The sequence below is a fragment of the Natator depressus genome, chromosome 3, assembly GCF_965152275.1.
Source record: "Natator depressus isolate rNatDep1 chromosome 3, rNatDep2.hap1, whole genome shotgun sequence".
Lineage (NCBI taxonomy): Eukaryota > Metazoa > Chordata > Testudines > Cheloniidae > Natator > Natator depressus.
Genome location: NC_134236.1, coordinates 60,935,726 through 60,961,966, shown reverse-complemented (window position 1 = coordinate 60,961,966; position 26,241 = coordinate 60,935,726). Strand labels below are relative to the sequence as shown.

General features: G+C 41.7%; 1 protein-coding gene across 4 annotated transcripts in view; it reads right to left on the bottom strand.

Annotated features, from left to right (window-relative positions):
• Positions 1-26,241, bottom strand: part of SENP6 (SUMO specific peptidase 6) — a 152,751-nt gene that overhangs the window by 42,991 nt on the left and 83,519 nt on the right. For all 4 annotated transcript variants that reach the window (XM_074948006.1, XM_074948008.1, XM_074948009.1 and 1 more), the window contains 5 exons: positions 23,137-23,539; positions 21,604-21,842; positions 18,788-18,955; positions 18,307-18,340; positions 7,645-7,830 (listed from right to left, as the gene is read on the bottom strand). In XM_074948006.1, coding sequence (XP_074804107.1) covers positions 7,645-7,830; positions 18,307-18,340; positions 18,788-18,955; positions 21,604-21,842; positions 23,137-23,539 — 1,030 coding nt within the window. The remainder of the gene's footprint in view (positions 1-7,644; positions 7,831-18,306; positions 18,341-18,787; positions 18,956-21,603; positions 21,843-23,136; positions 23,540-26,241) is intronic.

The following is a 26,241-nucleotide window of genomic DNA, read 5'->3' as shown; positions in this document are numbered from 1 at the left end:
GAGGTCATCAACTCCAGCCACCTGTTCTGGGGTAGAACTGAGTACAGCTACACCACCCCCCTGACATGTGTTTGTCCAACCTGTTATTAAAAACCTCTCATGAGGAGGATCCCACAACCTCCCGCGGTAGCCTATTCCAGAGCTTACCTACCTTTATGGTTAGAAAGCTTTTCCTAATATATAACCTAAATCTCCCTTGCTGTAGATTAAGCATGACTACTTGTCCTACCTCCTAGACATGGAGAACAACTGATCACCATCCTTTTTATAAACACCCCTTCATATATTTGAATTTAAGATCCATTATAATGCCCAAGTCCTTTTCAGTAGCACTACCACCTACCCAGTCATTCCCCATTTTGTAGTTGTGCATTTGGTTTTTCCATCCTAAATGAAGTACTTTATATTTCATCTTGATTTCAGACCAATTCTCCAATTTGTCAAGATCGTTTTGAATTCTAATCCTGTCCTCCAAGCTGCTTGCAACATCCCAGCTTGGTGTCAACCACAAATTTTAAACATGTTCTTCACGCCATTATCCAAATCATTAATGAAAATACTGAATAATACCCGACCCAAGACCGACCCCCCGCAGGATTCCACCAAATAGGACCTCTCAGTCCAACAGTGAATCATTGACAACTACTCTTGGAGTACAGTCTTCCAACCAGTTGTGCACCCACCTAGTAACAATTTAATCTAGACTACATTTCCCTAGTTTGCTTATCAGAATATCATTTGTTCCCCTTTTTAAAGATACTATGTCTACCCTTCTCCAGTACTCTGGGACCTCACTTATCCTCCATGAGTTCTCAAAGGTAATTGCTAACAATGCTTTAGCTAGTTCCTTAAACACCTTAGACCTGCTGACTTGAGTACATCTAACTTGCCTAAATATTCTTTTAACCTGTTCTCTCTCTGTTTTGGCTTACTTGTCTTCTCCCTTGTGGTTAATACTGTGTTGAATAGGTCACCATTAACCTTTTTAGTGAAGACTGAAGCAAAATAGGCACTGAACACCTCAGCCTTCTTGATGTCATCAGTTATTAGCTCTTCTTCCCCTGTAAGTAGACAACCTATGTGTTCCTTGATCTTTCCCTTACTCTTAATGAATGTAAAGAGCCTCTTCTTATTGCCTTTTATGTCCCTTGCTACATGCCTTAATCTTTCTGATTTTGTCCCTATAGGTTTGTACTATTCCTTTGTACGCATCCATCACAATTTGTCCATGTTTCCACATTTTGTAGGATTCCTTTTTGATTTTCAGGTCATTAAAACGCTCCTGATGGAGCCACATTGACTTCTTACTATTCCTCCTATCTTTCCTTTACATTGGAATAGACTACAATTGTGTCTTAAATATTGTTTTCTTGATAAACTGCCAACTCTCCTAAACAATTTTTCCCCTTAGATTTTCTTCCCATGGGAACTTACCTACCAGTACTCTCAGTTTGTTCAAGTCTGCTTTTTTTTTTTTCTTTCTTTTTTTAATTCCATTGCCCTTATTCTGTTCTCATTCCTTCCTTTCCTTAGAATCATGAAATGAAAAGGTTACTCACCCTGTGCAGCAACTGTGGTTCTTTGAGAAGTATGTCCCTGTAGGTGCCCGGCTTCAGATTTAAATGCACCTCACACACCTTTAATCAGAGATTTTTGTTAGCAGTTTCTGTGCAGCCCACACATACACCAAGACTATATGGAGCCCCACAAAGGAAACTCTTGACACAGAGGTAAAGTAGGGCGGGGGACACATCTTGAAGAACCTGAGTTACTGCACAAGGTGAGTAACCTTTTCTTCCTCCAGTAGTCTCTATTGGTGCTCCACTTCATGTGACTCTAGAACAGTATCCTCACAGTGAGCAAGGAGCTTCAGAATCGGGTCCAGAACTGAAGACAGAACTGCACTGCCAACTGCTGCATCAGATCTAAAAGCATGGATCAAGACACAGTACTTGGAGAAGGTATATAATAAAGACCATGGAGAGGCTCTGCAGGCCTCAGGTTACTGGAACGTCTTTAAGATATTGGCATAGATATTGGTTGCAACCTTGTAGTGTGTAGCAACACCCTAGGAGGTGCTTGAATGCTGCCTGCATCATAACATGCAATAATACACCCAGAGGTCCACCTCAATAGCCCTTGGGTGAAGACTGGATCATTTAGATCTGTCTGCAACAAAAACAAAACAGTTTAGGAGACTTCCAAAATAGTTTGGTCCTATTTAGTTAGAAGGCCAACATCGAGGGTATGAAAGGAATCCTCCTGTTGAAAAAACAAACGAACAAAACCAGCAAATGATTAAGATAAAACTCGGATGACACCTTAGGTAGGAATTTAGTAGTGTGGACATAAGGACCAGTGAGCTTACCTTCAGTACCTGGAAAGATAATGGAGTAAATAATTAAGCAATCAATTTGCAAACACCTGGAAGATAATAAGGTGATGAGTAACAGTCAGCACGTATTTGTCAAGAACAAATCATGTCAAACCAACCTAACAGCTTTTTTTGATAGGGTAACAAGCCTTGTGGATAGGGGGAAAGCGGTAGATGTGATATATCATGGCTTTAGTAAGGCTTTTGATGTTGTCTCGCATGACCTTCTCATAAACAAACTAGGGAAATCCATCTAGGTCATAGATGCTATAAGGTGGGTGCATAACTGGTTGGAAAACTGTTCCCAGAGAGCAATTATCAGTGGTTCACAGTCAGTCAATCTGGAAAAACATTGAGTGGAGTCCCAAAGGGACCAGTTCTGTTCAATATCTTCATCAATGATTTAGATAATGACAGAGAGAGTACAGTTATAAAGTTTGCAGATGATACCAAGCTGGGAGAGGTCGCAAGTGCTTTGGAAGATAGGATTAAAATTCAAAATGATCTAGACAAACTGGAGAAATGGTATGAACTAAATAGGATGAAATTAAATAAGAACAAATGAAAAGTATTCCATTTAGGAAGGAACAATCAGCTGCACATATACAAAATGGGAAATGACTGCCTAGGAAGGGAGTACTGCGGAAAGGGATCTGGCAGGTCATAGTGGATCACAAGCTAAATATGAGTCAACAGTGTAACACTGTGGTAAAAAAAGAAAACATCACTCTGGGATGCATTAGCAGAAGTATTGTAAGCAAGCTCTACTACATGCTGATAAGGCCTCAACTGGAGTATTGTGTCCAGTTCTGGGTGCCACATTTCAAGGAAGATGTAGACAAATTGGAGACGGTCCAGAGAAATGCAACAGAAGTGATTAAAGGTCTAGAAAACATGACCTATGAGGGACGATTGAAAAAACTGGGTTTGTTTAGCCTGAAGAAGAGAAGACAGAGGGGCATGATAACCGTTTTCAAGTACAGAAAAGGTTGTTACAAGGAGGAGGCTTAAATTGCAGCAATGGCAGTTTAGGTTGGACATTAGGAAAAGCTTCCTAACTGTCAGGGTGGTTAAGCAGTAGAATAAAATTGCCTAGGAAGGCTGTGGAATCTCCATCACTGGATATTTTTAAGAATAGGTTAGAGACACACTTGTCAGCGATGGTCCAGATAATGCTTAGTCCTGCCATGAGTGCCGGGGACTGAAGTTGACCTCTCGAGGTTCCTTCCGGTCCGACAATTCTATGAAATCTTGTCCTTGAATACTGTGAAAGGACTCTCTACCATTAAAGCCGCAACTTCTCCAACTCTTTGGGCTGATGTGATGGCTACCAAGAAGGTGGTTTTCACTAACGGGTTAGGTAAGGAGAAGGTCACCAGAGGGAGGTGGTGTGAGGTGTGTAAGAACTAGATTGAGATCCCAAGCCGGAGTGGGGTCTTTCACTTGAGGAAAAAGGTTCCCCACACCTTTGACAAACCTTAAGGTTGTTGGGTGAGCAAACACTGAACCCTTCTACTGGGAAACGAAAGGCTGTTAAGGTGGCCAAATGAACCTTGACCGAGCTGGCTGGTAATCCTATTTTCTTCAGTTTCAACAGGTACCAAGATAACCAAGAGTGCAGCAGATTCGGTTGCAAGTCGGAGTTTACACAATGGGCTAAATCTTTTCTGCTTTTGCAAGTATGTGTTTCAGGTATATTCCTTCCTACTGTTTAACACTATCTGTTGTACTTGGTAGAACAGGTAGCCTCTGGCCCCACACACCATCAAGTAATCATGCACTGAGGTGGAGAATTGCTCGGAATTCTGGTGGGGACGTGGGTGAGAGGGGGTTCAATCAGTATCTGGAACTCAAATAATGGATAGGATGGGATCTCTGGGCAGTCTGTGACCCACTACATTTTCTTTTGTTTGCAGGGGGTATAAATTCCCCGAGATTGCTAAATGGTCCTGGAAGTCTTTCAAACTGTGCAGGGACTCATCTGTAACCTCTGAAAACAACTTCAGACCATCAAAGGGAGGTCCTCTGCAGTGCTTTGGACCTCTCTGGGAAAGCTGGACAGTTGAAGCCAGGATACACGACACAACTACCACCAAAGAGGGAACAGGCCACTGTGTCTGCCACATCTAGCAAGGCTTGAAGGGATATCCTGGCCAGTGATTGTGTCTCTGCAATGATGGTCTGATGTTGCTCTTTGCTCAGATAGAAGGTGCTCGATAAAAGCAGTACATTTCATGTAGTTTGTGTAATTATATTTTGCCATGAACACCTGAAAATTTCAATTCGAAATTGCAGGATTGCAGATGTGAGGGCTTCCATCAAAAAAAAAAAAAAAAAAAAAGGGCTTGACTTAGTGTGGTGGTGTTTCCCCTATTCATTCACAACATCCACCACTGGAGAGTTTGGAGTGGGGAAGGGTAAGAATAAACATTTGGAGTCATTGGTGGGGAAATATTTGTTATCTGTCTGTTTGCATGTTGATAGTACTGTAGCTGGGGTCTGCCAAACAGTCTTCACCAGATCAAAAAGTGCTTCAGTGACAGGTAATGCAATTCTGGTCAGTGGTCAATTCTGCAGAATGTCCAGCAACTTACATTGTGATTCCTTGACCTCTTCCAGTGATTTCCTTGACTTCTTCTGCAGTGATTTCTGTCACCCCTTTTATGATGTCCTGAAATCGCTGGACATCATCAGCCATTGACAGTGGTAGAGGCATAACTGCCTAATCTGGAGACAAAGTGGATGTGGTAGTTTGAGGGATAGCCTCCTTATTTGCCATGGCTTCCTGCTCCTCAAATGTCTCCTCCTGACGAATGAGCTGGGGTGGAAATGAATGTATCCCTCTCTCATCTCAGTGGAAGAGACTCAGGGCCTTGGAAAATTGTTGGTATTCCTCATAGGCCTCCCAGTATGGCCACTGTGTTTGTGTGTTGGTGGGGGGGCATACAGGAGAAATGGCATCCAAGGCTGTTCTCACCATCTGTGATGTCTTCCTTGAAATTTCTCACTCCCTCCAAGAGGGGGTTTCTGTATGGACATTTAGGAGAGCCCTGCACCGAGATGAAAGAGACTGAAGGGATATCTCCATCATCATCCTCAACACTGTCCACTGGAGGAGCCCCTATCAAACAGGATGGTGAATAGGGCGGTAGCACAGGTAGATGGAGCGGGTCTCAGGCAGTGTTCCCTCTAATTTTTTATGTCTATGTATGGAATGAATTTTGTTATGTGCACCAATATGGAGGTGATATATCACCTTCATATTGGTGCATATAAAATTCATGTGGTGGGGGAGGGGCCGAGGGGTTCGGAGTGTGGGGGGGCTCAGGCTGGGGCAGAGGGTTGGGGTGTGGGGATGCAGGAAGAGGGCTCTGGGGTGGGGCTGGGGCAGAGGGTTGGGGATGTGGGCTCTGGTATGAGGATGAGGGGCTTGGGGTGCAGGCTGCCCCAGGACTGTGGGGGGGGGGAAGAGGCCCCCCCCCGCCCCTCTCTCTGGCTGCTCCGGCAGGCATGGGCCAGGGGAGGGGCTCCTCCCCCTGGCGCCTCCAGCGGGCCTGGGCCGGGCTGAGGGAGGGGCTCCTCTCCCCTGGCAAGTCCAGGGCAGGTCTGCACTGGGGCCGGCGGGGAGGGGCACCTCTCCCCACCGCAGCCCTAAGCCCCTGCGTGGAGCTTAATAGGCGGCTGCGCAGCCGCGCAGTTTAGAGGGAACTTAGGTCTCAGTACCAAGAAGCGCTTGATACCCATAAACAGTGGCTCTGAAGAAGGGAACTTTCCATCATTAGCATCCTTGATTTCATCTCCCAGTTCTTCCTTGCCCTGGATTTAAGCACCAGACAGAAGTTACATTTGAGAGATGTCCGACTTTCCACAACAGCAAATGTACTTGGAGTGGCTAACTGGGATGGCCACTTCCCGGTTGTCAGTGTTCGAACCGTGGTAAGCTGGGCAAGCCTCCCCAGAGGGAAGGAGAGGAACAAAACTCTTTCACCTATTAAACTAAGATAATCTAACTAGCAAACTAACTAGGCACTGGGGAGGGCAGGGAGAAGAGAGAGAGGGAGGCAGAGAACACCCTTTTAGCAGAGACATGCTCAAGACAGACACACTAAATGCTCTGTCTCAGGCCAAGGCTGGTGTGAGGGAACAAAGGGAGGTCCACTTTTGCAGCCCTAAATAGCCTCAGTTCGAGGCATGAAGCATGCACAGGCCGAACAGATGATGCTAACAAAAATCCCCAATCGACGGTGTGTAGGGTACTTGCACACCTGAAGTGGAACACTCATAGGACACCACTTGAAGAGCTGTCATTTCATGATGACTTTCATCAAAATTACCTTCCATCTTCAGATATGCTATCAATTCCTCCCTGATGGTCAGAATCAAGTCTAAAATGGCTGTCCCCCTGGTTGCTATGTCCACTTTCTGAAACAAAAAATTGCCCGCAATACATTCCAAGAACTTACTGGAAATTTTGTGTTTTGCACAATTACTTTTCCAAGAGATGTCTGAGTAGTTAAAGTCCCCCATCACTACTAGATTCTGTTTTTTGGATATTTCTGTTATGTGACTGAAGGCAATCTTCCTTCAGTCTAACAGCATAAGTAAAGCATAACTTGTGTGTTGCTTGAATTCAGTACAGACATACACACACACACACACACACACACACACACACACACACACAATCTTAAAACACATCTATGTAAGAGTGACGGACTGCATACTAGATAGAAAAGTACAGTAGATTAATATGCTATGCTTTAAAGTCAGGAACTCTAAAATGAAATTCAGCTTAAATCTAATATAAAATAAAATAGCTCTTGACTTGCCAGTAAATATTTGATCACATCACAAGATTACCATAAGAACGTGGTATAATTTGTTACTGTTTCTATTCAAGCAGAGGTCCGGCTGTAGAAAGGGGGGGTAACAGTGAAATTACAAGATGATCTTGTCATGACAATTTAACACCTCAGATAAAAAAATTTACTCTCTTGTGTTTCACCCGGATTACTGATAAAGAACTAATTTTACTAACCTGACAACATATTAACAATAATATGTACGTGGGGTGAGTGGGAGAATAGAATGTTGCTGGGCTGTTTTAAGTTGTCTGGTCAGAGATGCACAGGAAGGAGACAGTGTCTGACTAAACCATATATCACTCTAGCCAGTGATATTAGTCTCACTTTTTTAAAGCACTTACAAGATGACCCAAATATTAAAAATACAAGTTAAGTTACAGTAATAGACAAACTAGGTTTACTTACTCACTCCTTTACAGTCATACCAGACATTATCCTTTTCCCTACTCATCTTCAGTTGGGATCTCAGGCTAAGACAGGCAGCAGGTACTGTTTGCAGAAACACAACTGGTAACTTTCGGACACCACACCACTCACATTTGGTAAGTTCAGAAGTTTTTAAATTAATCTCTCGGGAATCACTTTCTGACTCTAGGGAAAAAAACAATTTCATTAAAGCCTATATGAAGATGCCCTTTGCAACTTTTCATTTTAGTTTTAATGAGAATTGACAATTCATTTGTTTGCTGCAGCCAAAGGAATTTTTAATAAGTTTCAGATTCAAAACAACATAGGTGGTGATTTCCGTTTCAAAATTAAAAGTCTCTATTGTCACTAGGCAGGAAAGCCATTAAGCTTAATGCAAAGACACATATAAATTTATTCTAATCCATTCTTTATTCCATGGAAAAAAAGATTCCCAGGGTAATTACAGTTGTCTCTGCCTGCAGTATTGCAAATTTTAAAATGAACCTATGAAATGTCCTTAGCATAGACCTCTGAAATGTGGTCTGCCCATGTCCTCTAAGGCAGTGGTTCTCAACCGGGGGTCCGCAGCCCCCTGGGGGCAGTGAATAAGTTTCAGGGCGTCCACCAAGCAGAGATGGCATTAGACTCGCCAGAGCCTCCTTTCCGCCTCTGCACAGGGGCTGGACCCCAGTGCTGCCCCATGGATGCTGGAGCTGAAGCATGAGCAACTGAGCATTGTGGGCACCCCACAGTGTGTGGCTCCAGGCAACTGCCCTGCTTGCTACCTCCTAACACCGGCCCTGGATTTTATATGCAGAAAACAATTGTTGCAGCTACCAGGTAATCACAGTTCATGTGTGTCTTTATTCCCTCCTTCACTTTAAAACTCCCCTTCCTTAGAGTAGGGGTTCTCAACCTTTTTCTTTCCGAGGTCCCCTGAACATGCTATAAAAACATGCAGCCCACGTGGGCAGTGGAGTTTTTATAGCATGTTCAGGGGACTTGGAAAGAAAGGTTGAGAACCCCTACTCTAAGGAAGGGGAGTTTTAAAATGAAGGAGGGAATAAAGGTACACGTGAACTGTGATTACCTGGTAGCTCCTAGAAAAGGCTGTGAGACCACACCAAAATGGTACAGTTCTTTAAAGGAGTGAACTTGAGCAATATTACATAGCTTTCCACTTTGTAGCTATATTTTATTGGCCGAGCAAAGTGAAGTCCTAGACATAAATAGCTGACATTTCTCCATTTGGATGTAACACAGTAACTATTGAACAACACAATTCCAAAATTTCAGAGAATGTTCCTGGCCTTAATGGACAGAATCCTATTGATTTTGGTGAAATGCAAGCCATACAAAGCCCCTGGCATCTGGTTAACAGACCCAGCAGCTTCAACCAGGTCTAGAATTGTCTACATATCAAAGAATCTGTTGATGGCAACCATTACACCTTCCATCATAACAATACCCTACATTCTCCCTATCTCAGTTCTGTCCATCCTCTCAAAAGATTTTAACATGTTGACCCATGAATGACAGGGGGGAAAAAGATGGTGGTGGGGGGGGGGGACCCTGCTACAAGAGGAGAAAGCAGTACTAATTCTTTGTTTAGACTGACACAAGGCAATAACCATTAACAAATATCTGATAACGGCTGGGGAGATGGTTCAGATTCCTATAATTGCTAACACGAAGCGACTTACTGTACATATACCCCGCACACAAAAGTAATTTACATTAGAACATTCTTCTCTCCCCTGCCTGTATGTTAGCATCAACCAGATTTGACACCTTGTTCTTTAGACTGTAAGCTCTTTGCAATTGAGACTACAAATGTATAAATCAATCATAAATTGCCTACTATAATGGGACCCCGACCTGGTCTAGGTCACTAGGCACTACCACAATACACAATACTGAAGATTTCCTGGACAGATGTCAGGATATGCTTCTACGGACAAAACATTCTGAAGATTCAGAGCAGGCTGCGCAGCGGGGACAGGACGGTGAAGAAATCTGGCAGCATGTGACCTCCAGAAGAAGAAAGGGGAGCGTCCATGTACCAGCAATGCCGATACAGGTAAGCAACCATTTTCATATTCTCTCCACAGGTACTAAAGCGGAGAGTGGACTAGATGATACATCTGAGGGAAGGGAACAGAAGGAGACTCTGCTGCCTGGAAGGCATGAGATGTACTGTCCTAGGCATGGGGGGGGGGGGTCCACGACCACCGCTCCTAAGAGAAGGAAATGGGTGGTGGTGGTCGGGGAATCTCTCCTCAGGGGGACTGAGTCATCTATCTGCCGCCCTGACCTGGAAAACCGAGAAGTCTGCTGCTTGCCAGGAGCTAGGATTCAGGATGTGACGGAGAGACTGCCAAGACTCATCAAGCCCTTGGATCGCTACCCCTTCCTGCTTCTCCACGTGGGCACCAATGATACTGCCAAGAATGACCTTGAGCGGATCACTGCAGACTACGTGGCTCTGGGAAGAAGGATACAGGAGTTTGAGGTTCAAGTGGTATTCTCGTCCATCCTCACCGTGGAAGGAAAAGGCCTGGGTAGAGACCGTCCAACTGTGGAAGTCAATGAATGGCTACGCAGGAGGTGTCGGAGAGAAGGCTTTGGATTCTTTGACCATGGGATGGTGTTCCAAGAAAGATGAGTGCTGGGCAGAGACAGGCTCCACCTAACAAAGAGAGGGAAGAGCATCTTCGCAAGCAGGCTGGCTAACCTAGTGAGGAGGGCTTTAAACTAGGTTCACCGGGGGAAGGAGACCAAAGCCCTGAGGTAAGTGGGGACGTGCGATACCAGGAGGAAGCACCAGCAGGAGAGCGCGAGAGGGGAGGGCTCCTGCCTCATACTGAGAATGAGGGACTATAAGCGAGTTATCTCAAGTGCCTATACACAAATGCAAGAAGCCTGGGAAACAAGCAGGGAGAACTGGAAGTCCTGGCACAGTCAAGGAATTATGATGTGATTGGAATAACAGAGACTTGGTGGGATAACTCACATGACTGGAGTACTGTCATGGATGGATATAAACTGTTCTGGAAGGACAGGCAGGGCAGAAAAGGTGGGGGAGTTGCACTGTATGTAAGAGAGCAGTATGACTGCTCAGAACTCCGGTATGAAACTGCAGAAAAACCTGAGAGAGTCTCTGGATTAAATTTAGAAGAAGTGTGAGCAACAAGGGTGATGTCGTGGTGGGAGTCTACTATAGACCACCGGACAAGGGGGATGAGGTGGACGAGGCTTTCTTCTGGCAACTAACGGAAGTTACTAGATCGCAGGACCTGGTTCTCATGGGAGACTTCAATCACCCCGATATCTGCTGGGAGAGCAATACAGCGGTGCACAGACAATCCAGGAAGTTTTTGGGAAGTGTAGGGGACAATTTCCTGGTGCAAGTGCTGGAAGAACCAACTGGGGCAGAGCTCTTCTTGACCTGCTGCTCACAAACCGGGAAGAATTAGTAGGGGAAGCAAAAGTGGATGGGAACCTGGGAGGCAGTGACCATGAGATGGTCGAGTTCAGGATCCTGACACAGGGAAGAGAGGAGAGTAGCAGAAAACAGACCCTGGACTTCAGAAAAGCAGACTTTGACAACCTCAGGGAACTGATGGGCAGGATCCCCTGGGAGAATAACATGAGGGGGAAAGGAGTCCAGGAGAGCTGGCTGTATTTTAAAGGATCCTTATTGAGGTTACAGGGACAAACCATCCTGATGTGTAGAAAGAATAGTAAATATGGCAGGCGACCAGCTTGGCTTAACAGTGAAATCCTTGCTGATCTTGAACACAAAAAAGCAGCTTACAAGAAGTGGAAGATTGGACAAATGACCAGGGAAGAGTATAAAAATATTGCTCGGGCATGCAGGAGTGAAATCAGGAAGGCCACATCACACTTGGGGTTGCAGCTAGCAAGAGATGTTAAGAGTAACAAGAAGGGTTTCTTCAGGAATGTTAGCAACAAGAAGAAAGTCAAGGAAAGTGTGGGCCCTTTAATGAATGAGGGAGGCAACCTAGTGACAGAGGATGTGGAAAAAGCTAAATTTACTCAATGCTTTTTTTGCCTCTGTCTTCACAAACACGGTCAGCTCCCAGACTGCTGCACTGGGCAGCACAGCATGGGCAGGAGGTGACCAGCCCTCTGTGGAGAAAAAAGTGGTTCGGGACTATTTAGAAAAGCTGGATGAGCACAACTCAATGGGGCCGGATGCGCTGCATCCGAGAGTGCGAAAGGAGTTGGCGGATGTGATTGCAGAGCCATTGGCCATTACCTTTGAAAACTCATGGCGATCGGGGGAGGTTCCGGACTACTGGAAAAAGGCTAATGTAGTGCCCATCTTTAAAAAAGGGAAGAAGGAGGATCCTGGGAACTACAGGCCAGTCAGCCTCACCTCAGTCCCTGGAAAAAATCATGGAGCAGGTCCTCAAGGAATCAATTCTGAAGCACTTAGAGGAGAGGAAAGTGATCAGGAACAGTCAGCATGGATTCACCAAGGGCAAGTCATGCCTGACTAATCTAATTGCCTTCTATGATGAGGTAACTGGCTCTGTGGATGATGGGAAAGCAGTGGACGTGTTATTCCTTGACTTTAGGAAAGCTTTTGACACGGTCTCCCACAGTATTCTTGCCAGCAAGTTAAAGAATTATGGGCTGGATGAATGCACTATAAAGGTGGATAGAAAGCTGGCTAGATTGTTGGGCTCAACGGGTAGTGATCAATGGCTCCATGTGTAGTTGGCAGCCGGTATCAAGTGGCGTGCCCCAAGGGTCGGTCCTGGGGCTGGTTTTGTTCAATATCTTCATTAATGATCTGGAGGATGGCGTGGATTGTACCCTCAGCAAGTTTGCAGATGATACTAAACTGGGAGGAGAGGTAGATACGCTGGAGAGTCGGGATAGGATACATAGGGACCTAAACAAATTAGAGGATTGGGCCAAAAAAGAGATCTGATGAGGTTCAACAAGGACAAGTGCAGAGTCTTGCACTTAGTATGGAAGAATCCCATGCACCACTGCAGACTAGGGACCGAATGGCTAGGCAGCAGTTGTGCAGAAAAGGACCTAGGGGTTACAGTGGACGAGAAGCTGGATATGAGTCAACAGTGTGCCCTTGTTGCCAAGAAGGCCAATGGCATTTTGGGACGTATAAGTAGGGGCATTGCCAGCAGATCGAGGGAAGTGATCGTTCCCCTCTATTCAACATTGCTGAGGCCTCATCTGGAGTACTGTGTCCAGTTTTGGGCCCCACACTACAAGAAGGATGTGAAAAAATTGGAAAACGTCCAGCAGAGGGCAACAAAAATGATTAGGGGACTGGAACACATGACTTATGAGGAGAGGCTGAGGGAACTGGGATTGTTTAGTCAGCGGAAGAGAAGAATGAGGGGGGATTTGATAGCTGCTTTCAACTACCTGAAAGGGGGTTCCCAAGAGGATGGATCTAGACTGTTCTCAGTGGTAGAAGATGACAGAACAAGGAGTAATGGTCTCAAGTTGCAGTGGGGGAAAGTTTAGGTTGGATATTAGGAAAAACTTTTTCACTAGGAGGGTGGTGAAACACTGGAATGCGTTACCTAGGGAGGTGGTGGAATCTCCTTCCTTTGAAGTTAAGGTCAGACTTGACAAAGCCCTGGCTGGGATGATTTAGTTGGGGATTGGTCTTGCTTTGAGCAGGGGGTTGGACTAGATGACCTCCTGAGGTCCCTTCCAACCCTGATATTCTATGAAAAATAATAAAATTTCTTTAGTGACAATTTGGACCACATCAGTGACTACACACACACACACGTTCTCAGCAATAAAGTAGGAACTTAAATCTTACTTCGTGTTGGACGGATATATTTAAAGCAGATCATCATTTTAGCATGAAAGCCATTTGACTACTGCCTGCAACACCACTCTGCAAAGACTACAGAAGCAAACTTATTCTATGACATTTGGCAAAGATGTGTACAGAACACCAAGAGATAAGCTTGAAAATCTCTTTTTAGACGCTTCTCCTTTTTCTACTCACAAAGATCCTACTAAGCAAGTAGAGTGGGATTTAAAAAGATTCTGGTTCTCTCTTTTTCTGCTGGAACATAATAATCTCTCATTAGTTTCCTAATTCATCTAAAAGATGGTGGATTCACAAGCCACTAAGTGTACGTTTTTCAAAAGTGCTGACGTTACTTAGGAGCACAAGTCTCACTGACTTGTCCCCCCCCGAAAGGGACTCAGTCACTTAAGTATCAGGGTGTAACCATGTTAGTCTGTATCCACAAAAACAAGAAGGAGTCTGGTGGCACCTTAAAGACTAACAGATTTATTTGAGCATAAGCTTTCATGGGTAAAAACCCCACTTCTTCAGATGCATGGAGTAAAAATTACAGATGCAGACATAAATATACTGACACATGAAGGGAAGGGAGTTACCTCACAAGTGGAGAACCCAGGGCTGACAGGGCCAATTCGATCAGGGTGGATGTAGTCCACTCCCAATAATAGATGAGGAGGTGTCAATTCCAGGAGAGGCAAAGCTGTGTTTGTAATGAGCCAGCCACTCCCAGTCCCTATTCAAGCCCAAATTAATAGTGTTAAATTTGCAAATGAATTTTAGTTCTGCTGTTGCTTTTTGAAGTCTGTTTCTGAAGTTTTTTTGTTCAAGTATAGCTACTTTCAAATCTGTTACAGAATGTGCAGTAAGACTGAAGTGCTCTCCTACTGGCTTTTGTATGTTACCATTCCTGATGTCCGATTTGTGTCCATTTATTCTTTTACAAAAGAAATGTCCGGTTTGGCCAACGTACATGGCAGAGGGGCATTGCTGGCACATGATGGCATAAATAACATTAGTAGATGTGCAGGTGAACGAGCCCCTGATGGTGTGGCTGATGTGGTTGGGTCCTCTGATAGTGTCGCTAGAGTAGATATGGGGACAGAGTAGGCAACGAGATTTGCTACAGAGATTGGTTCCTGAGTTAGTGTTTCTGTGGTGTGGTGTATAGTTGCTGGTGCCACCGGACTCCTTGTTGTTTTAGTCACTTAAGTCAAGTTTAGGTTTTCAAAAGTGCACACGTTCTGATGCAAACGTAAAAGTCTTCAAGCCTTCCTCAACTCTGCTGTCCTTTCTATGCAAGGTGAGCACTATGGACATCCAGCATGTTGTTCTCTCTCTTTAGGAATCTTTGAGTAAGGACCAGATGTAGAGATGGTCATTTCCTGGTTCAGGGGAAGGGTCAATAATATTTTGGGCCTGAATTTCAAGGCTGTTCAGGATGACATTATTCTGGTGAAAAACTGTGCACGGCAACTTGTAGGAAAGGGTATGCAAATTTCCTGTTCTTCTTGCCTAACATATTAGCAACAGGATTTAAGAATAGAAGTTGCTGGGAGAACATTCATATTTATTAAAAAAAATTCAGCACAAGGTTTAAGTCTCATGTGGGACAGGAGACTAGCTACTTGTCTCAATATGTCTATTGCCTTTCGGTAACATGGCAACAATTTCATCAACATGCCATATCCCTAGTCTCTGAATGCTAACTCACGGTTGCTTGGACCAACTGGCACCAAAACCAAGATTAAATAAACTACAGGAATTCCAGCATGACTGGCACAGATTGCTGATAGATTGTGGAGTTTCTTCTTAGCTCAAGTAATCCATTTCCCTGAAAACACTACCTGTGCCTTGCTAGGGATCTCCATAGGTCACAGTTATGCCAGTATGCAAAAGACTTCTTACTGCTGAATCCTGAACATTTTCCATACTGTGTGTCTGGGACTCATTGGTCAGATGTTATTTTGATCACGAGCAGAAGAAATTCCCTGGCTCCCCCCAAGACTGGGGCTCTATACTTGGACACTTGTATCATATGGCCGACTGTTTTACATTTGATAAGTTTTCCTGAGGCTTTTTACTTTTTTAGTAGTGAAAGGACTTATGTAGTGGAAGCTTGCCTGCTTGCCTTCTGGCTTGATCATCTTTTTCCTGGACAGCAGGTCTTTGTCTCCCCGGATAACCAGATCTCTTTTGCTTTATCACTGTCTTGGAAGGCCCGTCTGGACAAGGCCTTGGCTCTTTGAAGCAGCTCAGGACTGCTGGAACTAGTCAGGCTTTGGAGGACGGATATGTCCATTGTTTTAGCCACAAAGCTCTTCTATTTGCCACAGGAAGGTAACCATGACTCCAGAAGTTGATAGAACTGTATCATATACATGACACTTGCCCAATTCTGAGTCCTCATTTTGGATCTCTAGTGACCTGCTAATGATCTGCAGCCCTCTCACGATCACCTGTGTGGTGCATGCCTTATCAACTGAAGCTTACAACAGAAGATTTGAGGCCTCATATGATCATTTAAGGGATGTCTCCCTTTCTCCATCAATGAAATTCACAAAAAGCGCTTCTCCTTCCATAGGAATTGTCATTCTCTTTGCTACCTCCAATATGATGCCCAGGTGCTCAGTAGGTGTCTTTGCATCTGAAGATCTGAAATAACAGAGCCTGTAATGTTACACTAGGGGGCTGGTTTCTTGTATGGGATATTTCATTTATTGTTAATTATTACTATCACATAGGGGGGAAGGGCAGCACCGTGGGGCCCTGAAGTCAAGAACAGTATAAGGTCCAAACACTTCCTGGAATTCCAGAATACCTGCCATCCTTGACAAGTATGGATATGTTTATGTGGAGTTTGACACACTGTACACTGGGCATCTGGACTGACATACTAAACTTTCATCCTCATTTTCATCTCCTCCTCTCTGTTCTTCCACTGACCAATGTCACCCATGTAAACCTGGCAATAAGATGGCCACTTCTTTCTCTAACAATAGATGAAGACCTGCTAGTGCTATACGGGAACAGGAGCAAGGCTAGTAAGACCCAGGTATTTTTGGAAAGTGGAGAGAAGAAATTTGAGACAGTCTTCCATGGAGATACATACAAATACATAGTTAAAGCAAGTACAGAGGGAATGTTCAAAACCACAGCTTTTCCCTATGGAAGCCCAGTCAGTACTATGACTTTCATGTGCCGAACAAAATCTCGAAGATCCAAGGAAAAGAAAAAAGGTTTGATTAAATACTTACTCAGCAGAATAAACTCTAGTTGGCTATATCCCTAAATCTAAATTATGACTACAAGGTTGAAAAAGACAGATGAACTGTAGATACAAGCTAGACTGTAATAAAACCTGTAATAATCTACTGAAAATAAAATTCACAAGAATTTTTATCTTGAAATATAGGAAGTTGTTTGAAAAACTAAATGTGGTCTCAGATTATGAAGTAATAATAAGAGCTGGCTGGAAATTTTTCTTGTCCGCCACGAAAAAAATCAATTAATTTTTTTATGTTCTAATTGAAAAACTGGCTGCTGAAAACAAAATTTTTAAAGTTTTCAGGGTTTTTTTTTTTTTTTTTTTAAATAAATGAAAATAAATTTTGGGATGTCAAAAATTTACATTTGCCATGGAAATTTGTTCTGTCAAAATAGTCATTAAAAAAAAGCAGGTGGAAGTTTTTCGACCATGTCTAATACGATTTCTGGTGAAAAGGAATATCCAGATTTCATTTCATATATAAAGGTGGTGATTCCTGAACTACTGAATGTATATTAAGAGATTATCCTTTACAAATGTCAAAGTCTTAACATCCAGCAAAACACATGCTTAACTTTAGCAAAGTACATGCTTAACTTGAGTAGTTCCACTGACCCATGCTTAAGTTCTTTGTAGTATAGGGCCTTATTGCATATATCGTGGAAATACTGAACCATTATAATTTGTCAGCATTTACATGAAGGCCTTACACAAGAATGACTATTCCATAAGGAGGGAAACCTTATTTTCTCCAGAACTTAGCTTTGCAACATAGTCAAAAAGAGTAAAAAGATTAGGAGGGGAAAACAGCGCTTATTCATAAAGGGAATATCTGCAGCCTTATGATTCCCCAAATTAAGTCACTATAAAAAAAAAAGTCTTACCTCCTCTGGGACATGAAATATGCAAACTGCTCGCGAGACAAAAGAAAAGGAAAAAAATTCTAAAGAGGGAGGAAGAGGATGAATTGGGTGCAGATACGGAGGATAACCAGCAACCAAAACAATAATTTACTCTCTTGTTGAGCTTGCTTTTTTCATCTTGTTGAACTGAGCTGATGATAAAGTGTTAAAAGGTATAGGTATAAAAGTGTTACTAGTATCATCCTTGTCAGCTGTGACTGCAACCCCTCTCAGAGGAAGATGCACACCAACAGTCATTATTACAACTAGGAAAATCTATGATCATGTAATTGTGACTATACTACAATAATCTAATGAATTTTAAATTTTCCTCCAGGGTAAGCATACATTATAATGAAATAAGTCAATCCCTGCTAATGGTGGATAGATTATTTATATGACCAAAGTTCTTTACTTCTCCAGACATTACCAATCAATATCAAGGACAGTTATATACATATCTCAGATTTTTATATTAGTTGCTGTCTGTGGGGAAAAGGGATCTAGTATAACTTACTGTTACAAATATTTATATACACACACAAGAAAACTTTACTACATTTAAAGAAAATAATCAAAAATTAAGCTTTGAACCATTTCTAAACAAAAACCCAACTTCTTTACGAAGAATTTCTGCAAGGGGAAAGAAAGTAAGTACTGACCTTCAAGACGTATCTTGATAAAATCAAGGCAAAACTGTGAAAGATACAACTATATTAGTATTATATATTGCTGGAATTCCATAACCCATACTTCCTCCAAAATAAGCCCCCCAAAAGCCTTCATAGTAAGTTATTAGTTAGTTATTAGTTAGTCATATTAGTTAAAACCCCAACTTTTAAAAACCAAGTTTTAAGAAAGCTGACTTCAAGACTGAATGCAGTATATATTTAAACCAAATTTAAAGAAATTAGCATCTTCCATATATGTCAATGTCCCTGTTTGTCAGCCTGATTGTTGAACATATACAGGATTTCTCTCTGCATTTACTTTGGCTTTCATTTAAAAGGTTTAAAATACCCTGAAAAAAACACACATGTGACTTTTGCCTTCTAACCAAAGAGATTATTATTGCTACTTACTAATATTCCAAAATGACAACCTAATTTGAAAAGGGGACTGACAAAGCAGAAGTGTACTTACAATCACAGGTTCCACAACCATTCTTCGAAGGGTTCCTATTCGTATACTTCGACAGTGTAGAATGACGCTTTCCCAGGAGTTTTGGTAATTTATAGGTACAGCATCAGTTACTTCTTGAGAAATAACTTTACGACGTTTTACTGGTGTGTTAGATACAATGTTGCCAAACTGCAAAGTAATTTTCAAGTATCAGAATTTCTCATTACTATTTGCTGTTAATGCAGAAACCCATTAAATTGTAACAACTTAATTTTCACCCATTTTTGCATAGATAAATAGGACTACATAATATTGATGCCAACTGTATAAAGGCTGTTATTCCCCCAAGAATTTCCGGTGACATCAAAATCAGGAAAACAAAGTTTAAGTATTTTGTTAATGCAACCAGATTACAGACGCAACTATTAGTGCTGTTTGTGTACATTTTGCCACAATTATGATTAGTGCTTTTGGAGTTGCCAAAAAACAACATAATTACACTAATGCATTGAAGTGTGGTGCTGCTTGACATGCTCAAGACGGCTTCTCTCCTTCCTCAAAATGTTCTTTTTGGTTTTATTAGTACATTCTTTGGGGGACTGAAAGTGCAGAACTATTATTCTTGAAGTACAGCACATGAGAATGTTACCAGGATCACAACATTCCAGAAGAAGGATCATGCATAACCATGGACACCCTCAGGGGACCTCTGTCGGAGGGCTGTTAGATTTTTAGGGCAGATTCCAGAATGAAGAAGCTGAGCACTGATAGAAGGCATTTGGAGATTGGCTTCAACTCAAAGAATCTAGTGAACCTGAAGTGATGCATTAGCTCAAGAGATGTGTCTGCTTTGATTTTCAAGAAGAACAATTCTAGAATATTGTTTTTAGAAGGAAAGCTGATCGTTTATTGTCAGACAAGGTTTTCAATCTTAATGATACACATTTTTACTTTGTTCTGTTGAACAGTTTTCTGTGTTCATCTCATGTTTAGTGTTGATATTCTTTTCATGAAAAACTTGTGCTAAGGCTTGATTTTAGTTGTAACCAATGACTGTATTGCTGTAAAAAGGTACTAAGAGCTTGAAAAATAACTACCTAAGCTAAGTTACTAATCAATCTCTCAATATCCTGGGATCAACTCTGCTATGTCAACACTACAAGCATTGTAACAGACACAGTTAATGGTAGTTTCCTTCTGTCATGGCTAAAGCTGTAGGTATGTTCTATGCTGATGATATTTCAGCCCACATCTCATTTTGCCTACGATTTTCTGTCTTTATTTCATTCACTCTAAAGTGTTCAGTAAAACTCAGATGTTAACAGTTCGTTCTTTAAAGTTAGTGAAAAGGAATATGAGGCGGTGCAGTACAAAACAGTGGGGAGGTTTTCAAAAGGCTCAAATAGCACTTAATGCCTAACTTCCAATGAGTTTCAATGAAGTGTTTTCAATTATTTCCTTATGTAATTTCAGAAGAGTATCAGAAGAACTGAAATGGAAAAATTGTATTCCTGGCCCTAACTTCAGGCCCTGCCATCTTAAAAGTTAATCAAACTGAGCATATTATGTAGCCTAGTAAATTTCAGCAAAGGAGTGCTGACTTCTTGAATATGAATGTAATATGCTGAAATCTATACCACTAGTTGAGCGTTCTGAACAACAGGGCTTCGGAGCTGTGCTCCTGCTCCGCTCCAGCTCCAGGCAAAAACCTGCAGCTCCACTGCTCTGGAGCTGCTCCGTGCTCCAGCTCCGGGCTCCGCTAAACAACAAATACTTTCAGCACGTCAAACTTGGATCCAACATCCTGTATAGTATCAAGTATACTTGGAGTATGTCAACACTGTAATTAAACACCCATGCCTGCCCTGTGTCAGCTGATTTGGGCTCATGGGGGTTGGGCTATGGGGCTATAAAACCGCAGTGGAGACTTTCGGGGGGACACCACAAAGGGGGAGGGTTCCCATAGCCTGGGCTCCAGCTCAAGCCCAAATGTCTACACCACAATTTTACAGCCCTGCAGCCCCAGACAGCTGACATGGGCCAGCTGCGGGTGTTTAATTGCAGTATAGTCATACAGCTGCTGGACCTAATTCACAATAATTCAAATGTACAAGTGACCCAAAAGAACTTTAAGCAGCACCATCATCAATTGAACACCAACTGTTATAGGGAATGAATTTATTATTTTTTAAAAGGATCACTGTCAAGGTTGTTAAGTCTTTAAATTAACATACCGTGAAAGCTGTCCCCTTTGACAGCACTAAAGGAGTCTGCTCATGGTGCATTTTTTGTCTTTGTTTATCCAATTCTTGCAGTGGTGCTCAACTAAAAAACAAAAATCCCCACCATGAAATCCTTAAAATAAGTGCTATTAGTTGGGACAGTTGTCAAAGTATTTAATTTTAAGGACCATCATCCTTGCCCAGTGTCCCTTTATGTTTAAAAAATTTAATGCTAAAAATTATCCTTCCATTAATGCATACAAATATCATACACCACTTCACATCCCACAATGGAAGACCAGGTCCCTAATTATATAGAAAGATAATCTGTTCAGCATTAAACACAAAGAACAGCGTATGTTGAGAATGTATGATTTTTTAAACACATCCCTAAATGCATAACCATCTACATATATTGAACAAGTTTCCTTAGGCTTCCAATGTTGTATGAATGAGAAGAATACTTGACCAACTGTCCAAGGTGAAAAATAATCAAATAAATCCCACTTCTGGTCGGATACACCTTTACATTTCTCATTCGCTATCTGAAATTTTATACACAGAGGTTTATTTAAAAAAAAAAAATAAATTTTTTTTTTTTTTTTAACTGAGTACCTGATCTTTCATTCTTGCTTTTCTTGGTAATGTGATGGCAATTTCTGTGTCTGTTGCAACACTACTTAGTCTCTGTTCTATTCCAGAAGTATTTTCCTTTAATGCTGCTTCCACCTTTCCTGTGGAAGGCGCTGGGGAAGAACAGGCTGAATCTGCGGGTCGAGGTGATGTGCTTTCCATTCTGTTAGTGCTGCCATTGTTGTCGTCGTCATCCTCCTCGTCATCACTGGACAAAATAACTAGGAAGCAAATATTAAATACAAAATACAATGCTTGATGCATGTAATAATTTTTTTAAATGACTATTTAGTGCTTTTCTCTTTTTGGATAGCTAAAACACAGAATATCAAATGTTATCTGCATCAATTTCTTCAACATATTTTCTTTATTAATATTTACTTTGCCACCATCAGTGGAAGTGGAAATACCAACTTCATGGTTCAGACAAATAAACCTGTTCAGTAAGGAATTAGCAGTGATCAATACGAGTTAAGCCCAATTTAATTCTCTTTTGACAGAAGGGTTCATTCTTAAAAGGCAATGGAGCCCTGGCAAATATTTAAAAAAAAATTCAGAGCACAGCTCAAGGTACTTAAATTTGAGAGGCAGCATGATACAGTAGACTAAACATGGGACTGGAACCAGAAACTCTGGAAATTCTAATTCTGGCACTGCTGTGTGGCTGTAAGCAAGCTGCTTAACCTCTCTCTCTGTGCTATTATCCCCTATGGACCCGTAGGCCATTCAGCAAGTCCCTACTTCTACTTTTTGCTTGGTATAAATGGAGGTGGTGAGTGGGTGATATGGCAAGTGCAAGAGCAAGGGAAGAGTTGTGAAGGGTTTTGAAGGTGAGCGTAAGTTTGAATCGTACATGGAAGCATTCAATGGGATTAATTCAAAGGTTGGGGGGGTGGACATGGTTAGAGCAATGGATAAGGAACATTGTCTTCATAGGTACATTTTACACTGGACTACAGTGTAGTGATGTAATCATTGGGGAGGACAAAGCAAATATTAAGAGGCTGCTGCAGTCCAGACATAAGCTGAGTATTTGGACAGGAGAACTTCAACCATGTAGATTAAAAGAAAAAGGTTTGATTTTAGAAATGTTATGCAGAAAGAAACAGCAAAATGTGACATGACCTGGATGTGAGGGGCAAAGGAGAGGGAGAAGCCAAAAAACCACCTTCCCTTTTTCAAGATTGAGTAATGCATCCTCAGCAGGAATAGTCTTTAGAAATTAAGAATCAATCAGCAGCAACATGTATTGCATTTTTAAATATATTAAGAAATTACTAATACTTTGTTTTACCAATCCAGATTTTCCTCATTCAGCATATTTTATTGTACTCATAAAGGGAGTACCTCTAAAACACAGAAGAATGCAAAGTTAAAAACAAAAAAAGAAGACCAGCAAAAGATTCCAAATAGTTGGCAGGAGACAAATGGAACCAAATATTTTTCATTCTTATAGGATATTCTTGGGTATTTGGCAAGTTCAAATCATATCTAGCTATATAAAAGCATACTTACTTGGATCATTTAGTTCAGATGGTCTTGTACTCCTCTGTCTTAAGTTTCCTGAACTTTTAGGAATTTTTGTCCCAGTTAAGAGACCAACTTTTCCATTCGGTCGCGACATAGAATGTCCTACAATATCACGACTCAGTATGATATCAACTGGACCCTTCCCACCAGCAGAGCCATAGAACTTCTGTGTGTTCAATCCTGTACCTGGAGATTTTTGCCCTGTTGAATTCTGATGTATTGAAGATCGCAATAAAGGTCTCAGAGATTCACTTAAGGTCACAGTTTGTTTGGAGCGTCTTTGCAAATCCTTACAGAAAGCATTTCCATAACTTTGGCATTTGGTCTGATTTTCATTTGTCTTCTCACAGCCTGGACAAAATGTGGAATAATCAGTTGGCTCCAAATCCTTGAAGAAAAAAAAAAAAAAAAAAAAAGGCAGTAAGTACAACACATGTGGTTTTGGCATTTATAGAAAAAGGTACAACAGAGACCCAGATTTTAATCTTGCTATTGAAATGTATATTTAAAAGAAACAATAACTCAGACCTATGTTATGTTATGTTAGCAATACCACAAAGAATGCAAGCCTAAAGCAAGCATTAAAGGGTAGTTTGACTTTTTTGTTTTGCTTTTTAAGTGGGAGTCAAATGTCTACACTGCAACTAGACACCCATGGCTGTCCCATTCCAGCCAAATTGGGCTCGCAGGGCTCTGGCTGTAGGCCATTTTGATTGCAGTTTAGACTTCCAGGCTTGGGCTGGAGCCCGAGGTCTGAGACTCTCCCTCCTCGCAGCCCAGAATTCTACACAGCAATGAGACATGAAATCGTAGCTTTCAACAATAATTGTCTTTCAGATGTCCCAAAGTAGAAGGTGTCAGTTTCTCTTTTATGTGATGTCTCAGCATGTGCTATGCTGATGATACACCCACCACTGAATCTTGCTAGAATTAGGCTCTCTTTGAAAGCAACAGGCTATTTAAGTAGATGGTACTTTTGCCTTATTTTTATTGTGCATTTGTTTTATATCCTGAATAGCACAAAGTAAATTAAAACTTAGCACAAATCCACACAATACACTAAATCTTAACATCACCATTTATGTATCTTTGACTCATGTGCCCTCTACTCATTAATATAATCTCCTCCAACAGTTATTCTAGTATTTCAAGCCCCTGAGATGTTTTAGGGGCGTATGTGTGGGGGAGGAGGAGGAGGAGGAAATAATTCCTTCTGCCTAAAACACCCCACTTGCTTATTTCAGGATAGACAATATTCAGTCCCGATTTAACATCTTTTCTATTAATAAAAAGCATCAAGACATTTATGTCAGATATTTCATGGCATTGCAGCAAGCTCAAAATGAACTCTAGCTCCATTTGGAAAGGGAAATCCCTAGCTTTCCAAAGAGATTCCACACTTCTTCTAACCCAGAAAAGAGCTGACAAACTAACTTTTCTATACATAAAGCATCACAATATTTTAAAACATTTGAGGATTTTATTATTACTCCCTCTGAACCTGCACAGTAGGATTCATGCAAATTAAGGCACCTGACTCAAAAGACAGATTCCCCCTGCCACACACATTTTTTTTTTTTTCATTCTTTAAACGTCTCTGGCATATACAGTACACACAATGGTATCATGTGGCATAGCACTCTAGCTACACTCATAGAATGAGCTGCAAAGTCTGGGTCAGGATTTCACCCAATGGGAGTTTTGCCATTGTCCTCACTGAGGTCAGGACTTTACCTTCTCTCTTTTTATGCTCAGCCATGTAGCCATTTGACATTTTAAATTTGTCGCAGGAACAGAATTCTCTCCAATAATAAATTATTCACCATATTTAGCAGTTAATATGGAGTCTTGCAATTGAAATAGAAAACAAGAGTAATACCTTTGTTTTAAACGGCTCACTAGCTTTCAGAGTATATACAATATTCGACATAACTACATTACACACATTATGTACTGAATATACTGAAATACACATACATTATGTATATTCCCCAGTGCATTCATTTGACTAGAAGACAGAAAAATGCCAAAAGGTCCAAGGATGAAAAAATTATATATGTTTGTGACATTTGATAGAAAATCAATTTACTGCAAGTAGAAGTTTTAGATCTTTAGTATGAAATTGTGCTATTTTCTCATTTCATGTGCAAGGAGGCTCTTCTAAATTTATTTTACATTCTAGTTTTTCTCCAATCATTGGATATTTTTGTACTGAAAACAGCTCCAACTTCCCCTGACCGGAACAAAACCCAACATGGCAGTTTTACTTCTCTACGCACAATACTTATTAATTACCAATATATCAGCAGGAATGGATAGTTGAGTGCTTGTACATCTTATGCCAAGTTACCACAAATGATGCTCTTACAGAACTATTTGGTATATATTATGAGTGAGTTTGTAGCTTGAAAGAATAAATATTTGAAAAATGTCAACAAGCAAAGCAAATTAGAAGTTCTCTTAAGCCTTTGAGATTTAACAGGTCACATTAAAAACAACAAGACTTTACAAATAAATTTAACCTAAGTAGGTAAGAGAAAGTAAAAGGGAATATTAACTCTCCCATCCAAAAGGAAAGTTTAACAAAAAGTCAGAATTTTTTTTTCCCCAACGGCAACAAAAAGCGGTTACTTATCTTTCGTAACTGTTGCTCTTTGAGAGGTGTTGCTCATGTCCATTCCATGCTAGGTGTGTGCGCTCCCACATGCATGGCCGCTGGAGACTTTTGCCTTAGTGTTGTCTACAGGGATGGCTGTGGCGCCCTCTGGAGTGCCGTGCTCATGGCGCAGTATAACAGGCGCTGTCAGCCCTATGCCCTCTCAGTTCTTTCTTGCTGACAACTCCGACAGAGGTGCAGAAGGGCAAGTAATGGAATGGACATGAACACATCTCTAAGAACAGTTATGAAAGATAGGCAACCATTTTTTCTTCTTCAAGTGCTTACTCATGTCGATTCCATTCTAGGTGACTCACAAGCAGACTCCTTGGAGGCCAGCTCAGAGTTCACAACCTTGCAGCTTGCAGCACTGTTCTACCAAAGCTAGCATCATCCCAAGCTCGCTGGGTGAGATGCGAACGTGTGGACTGATG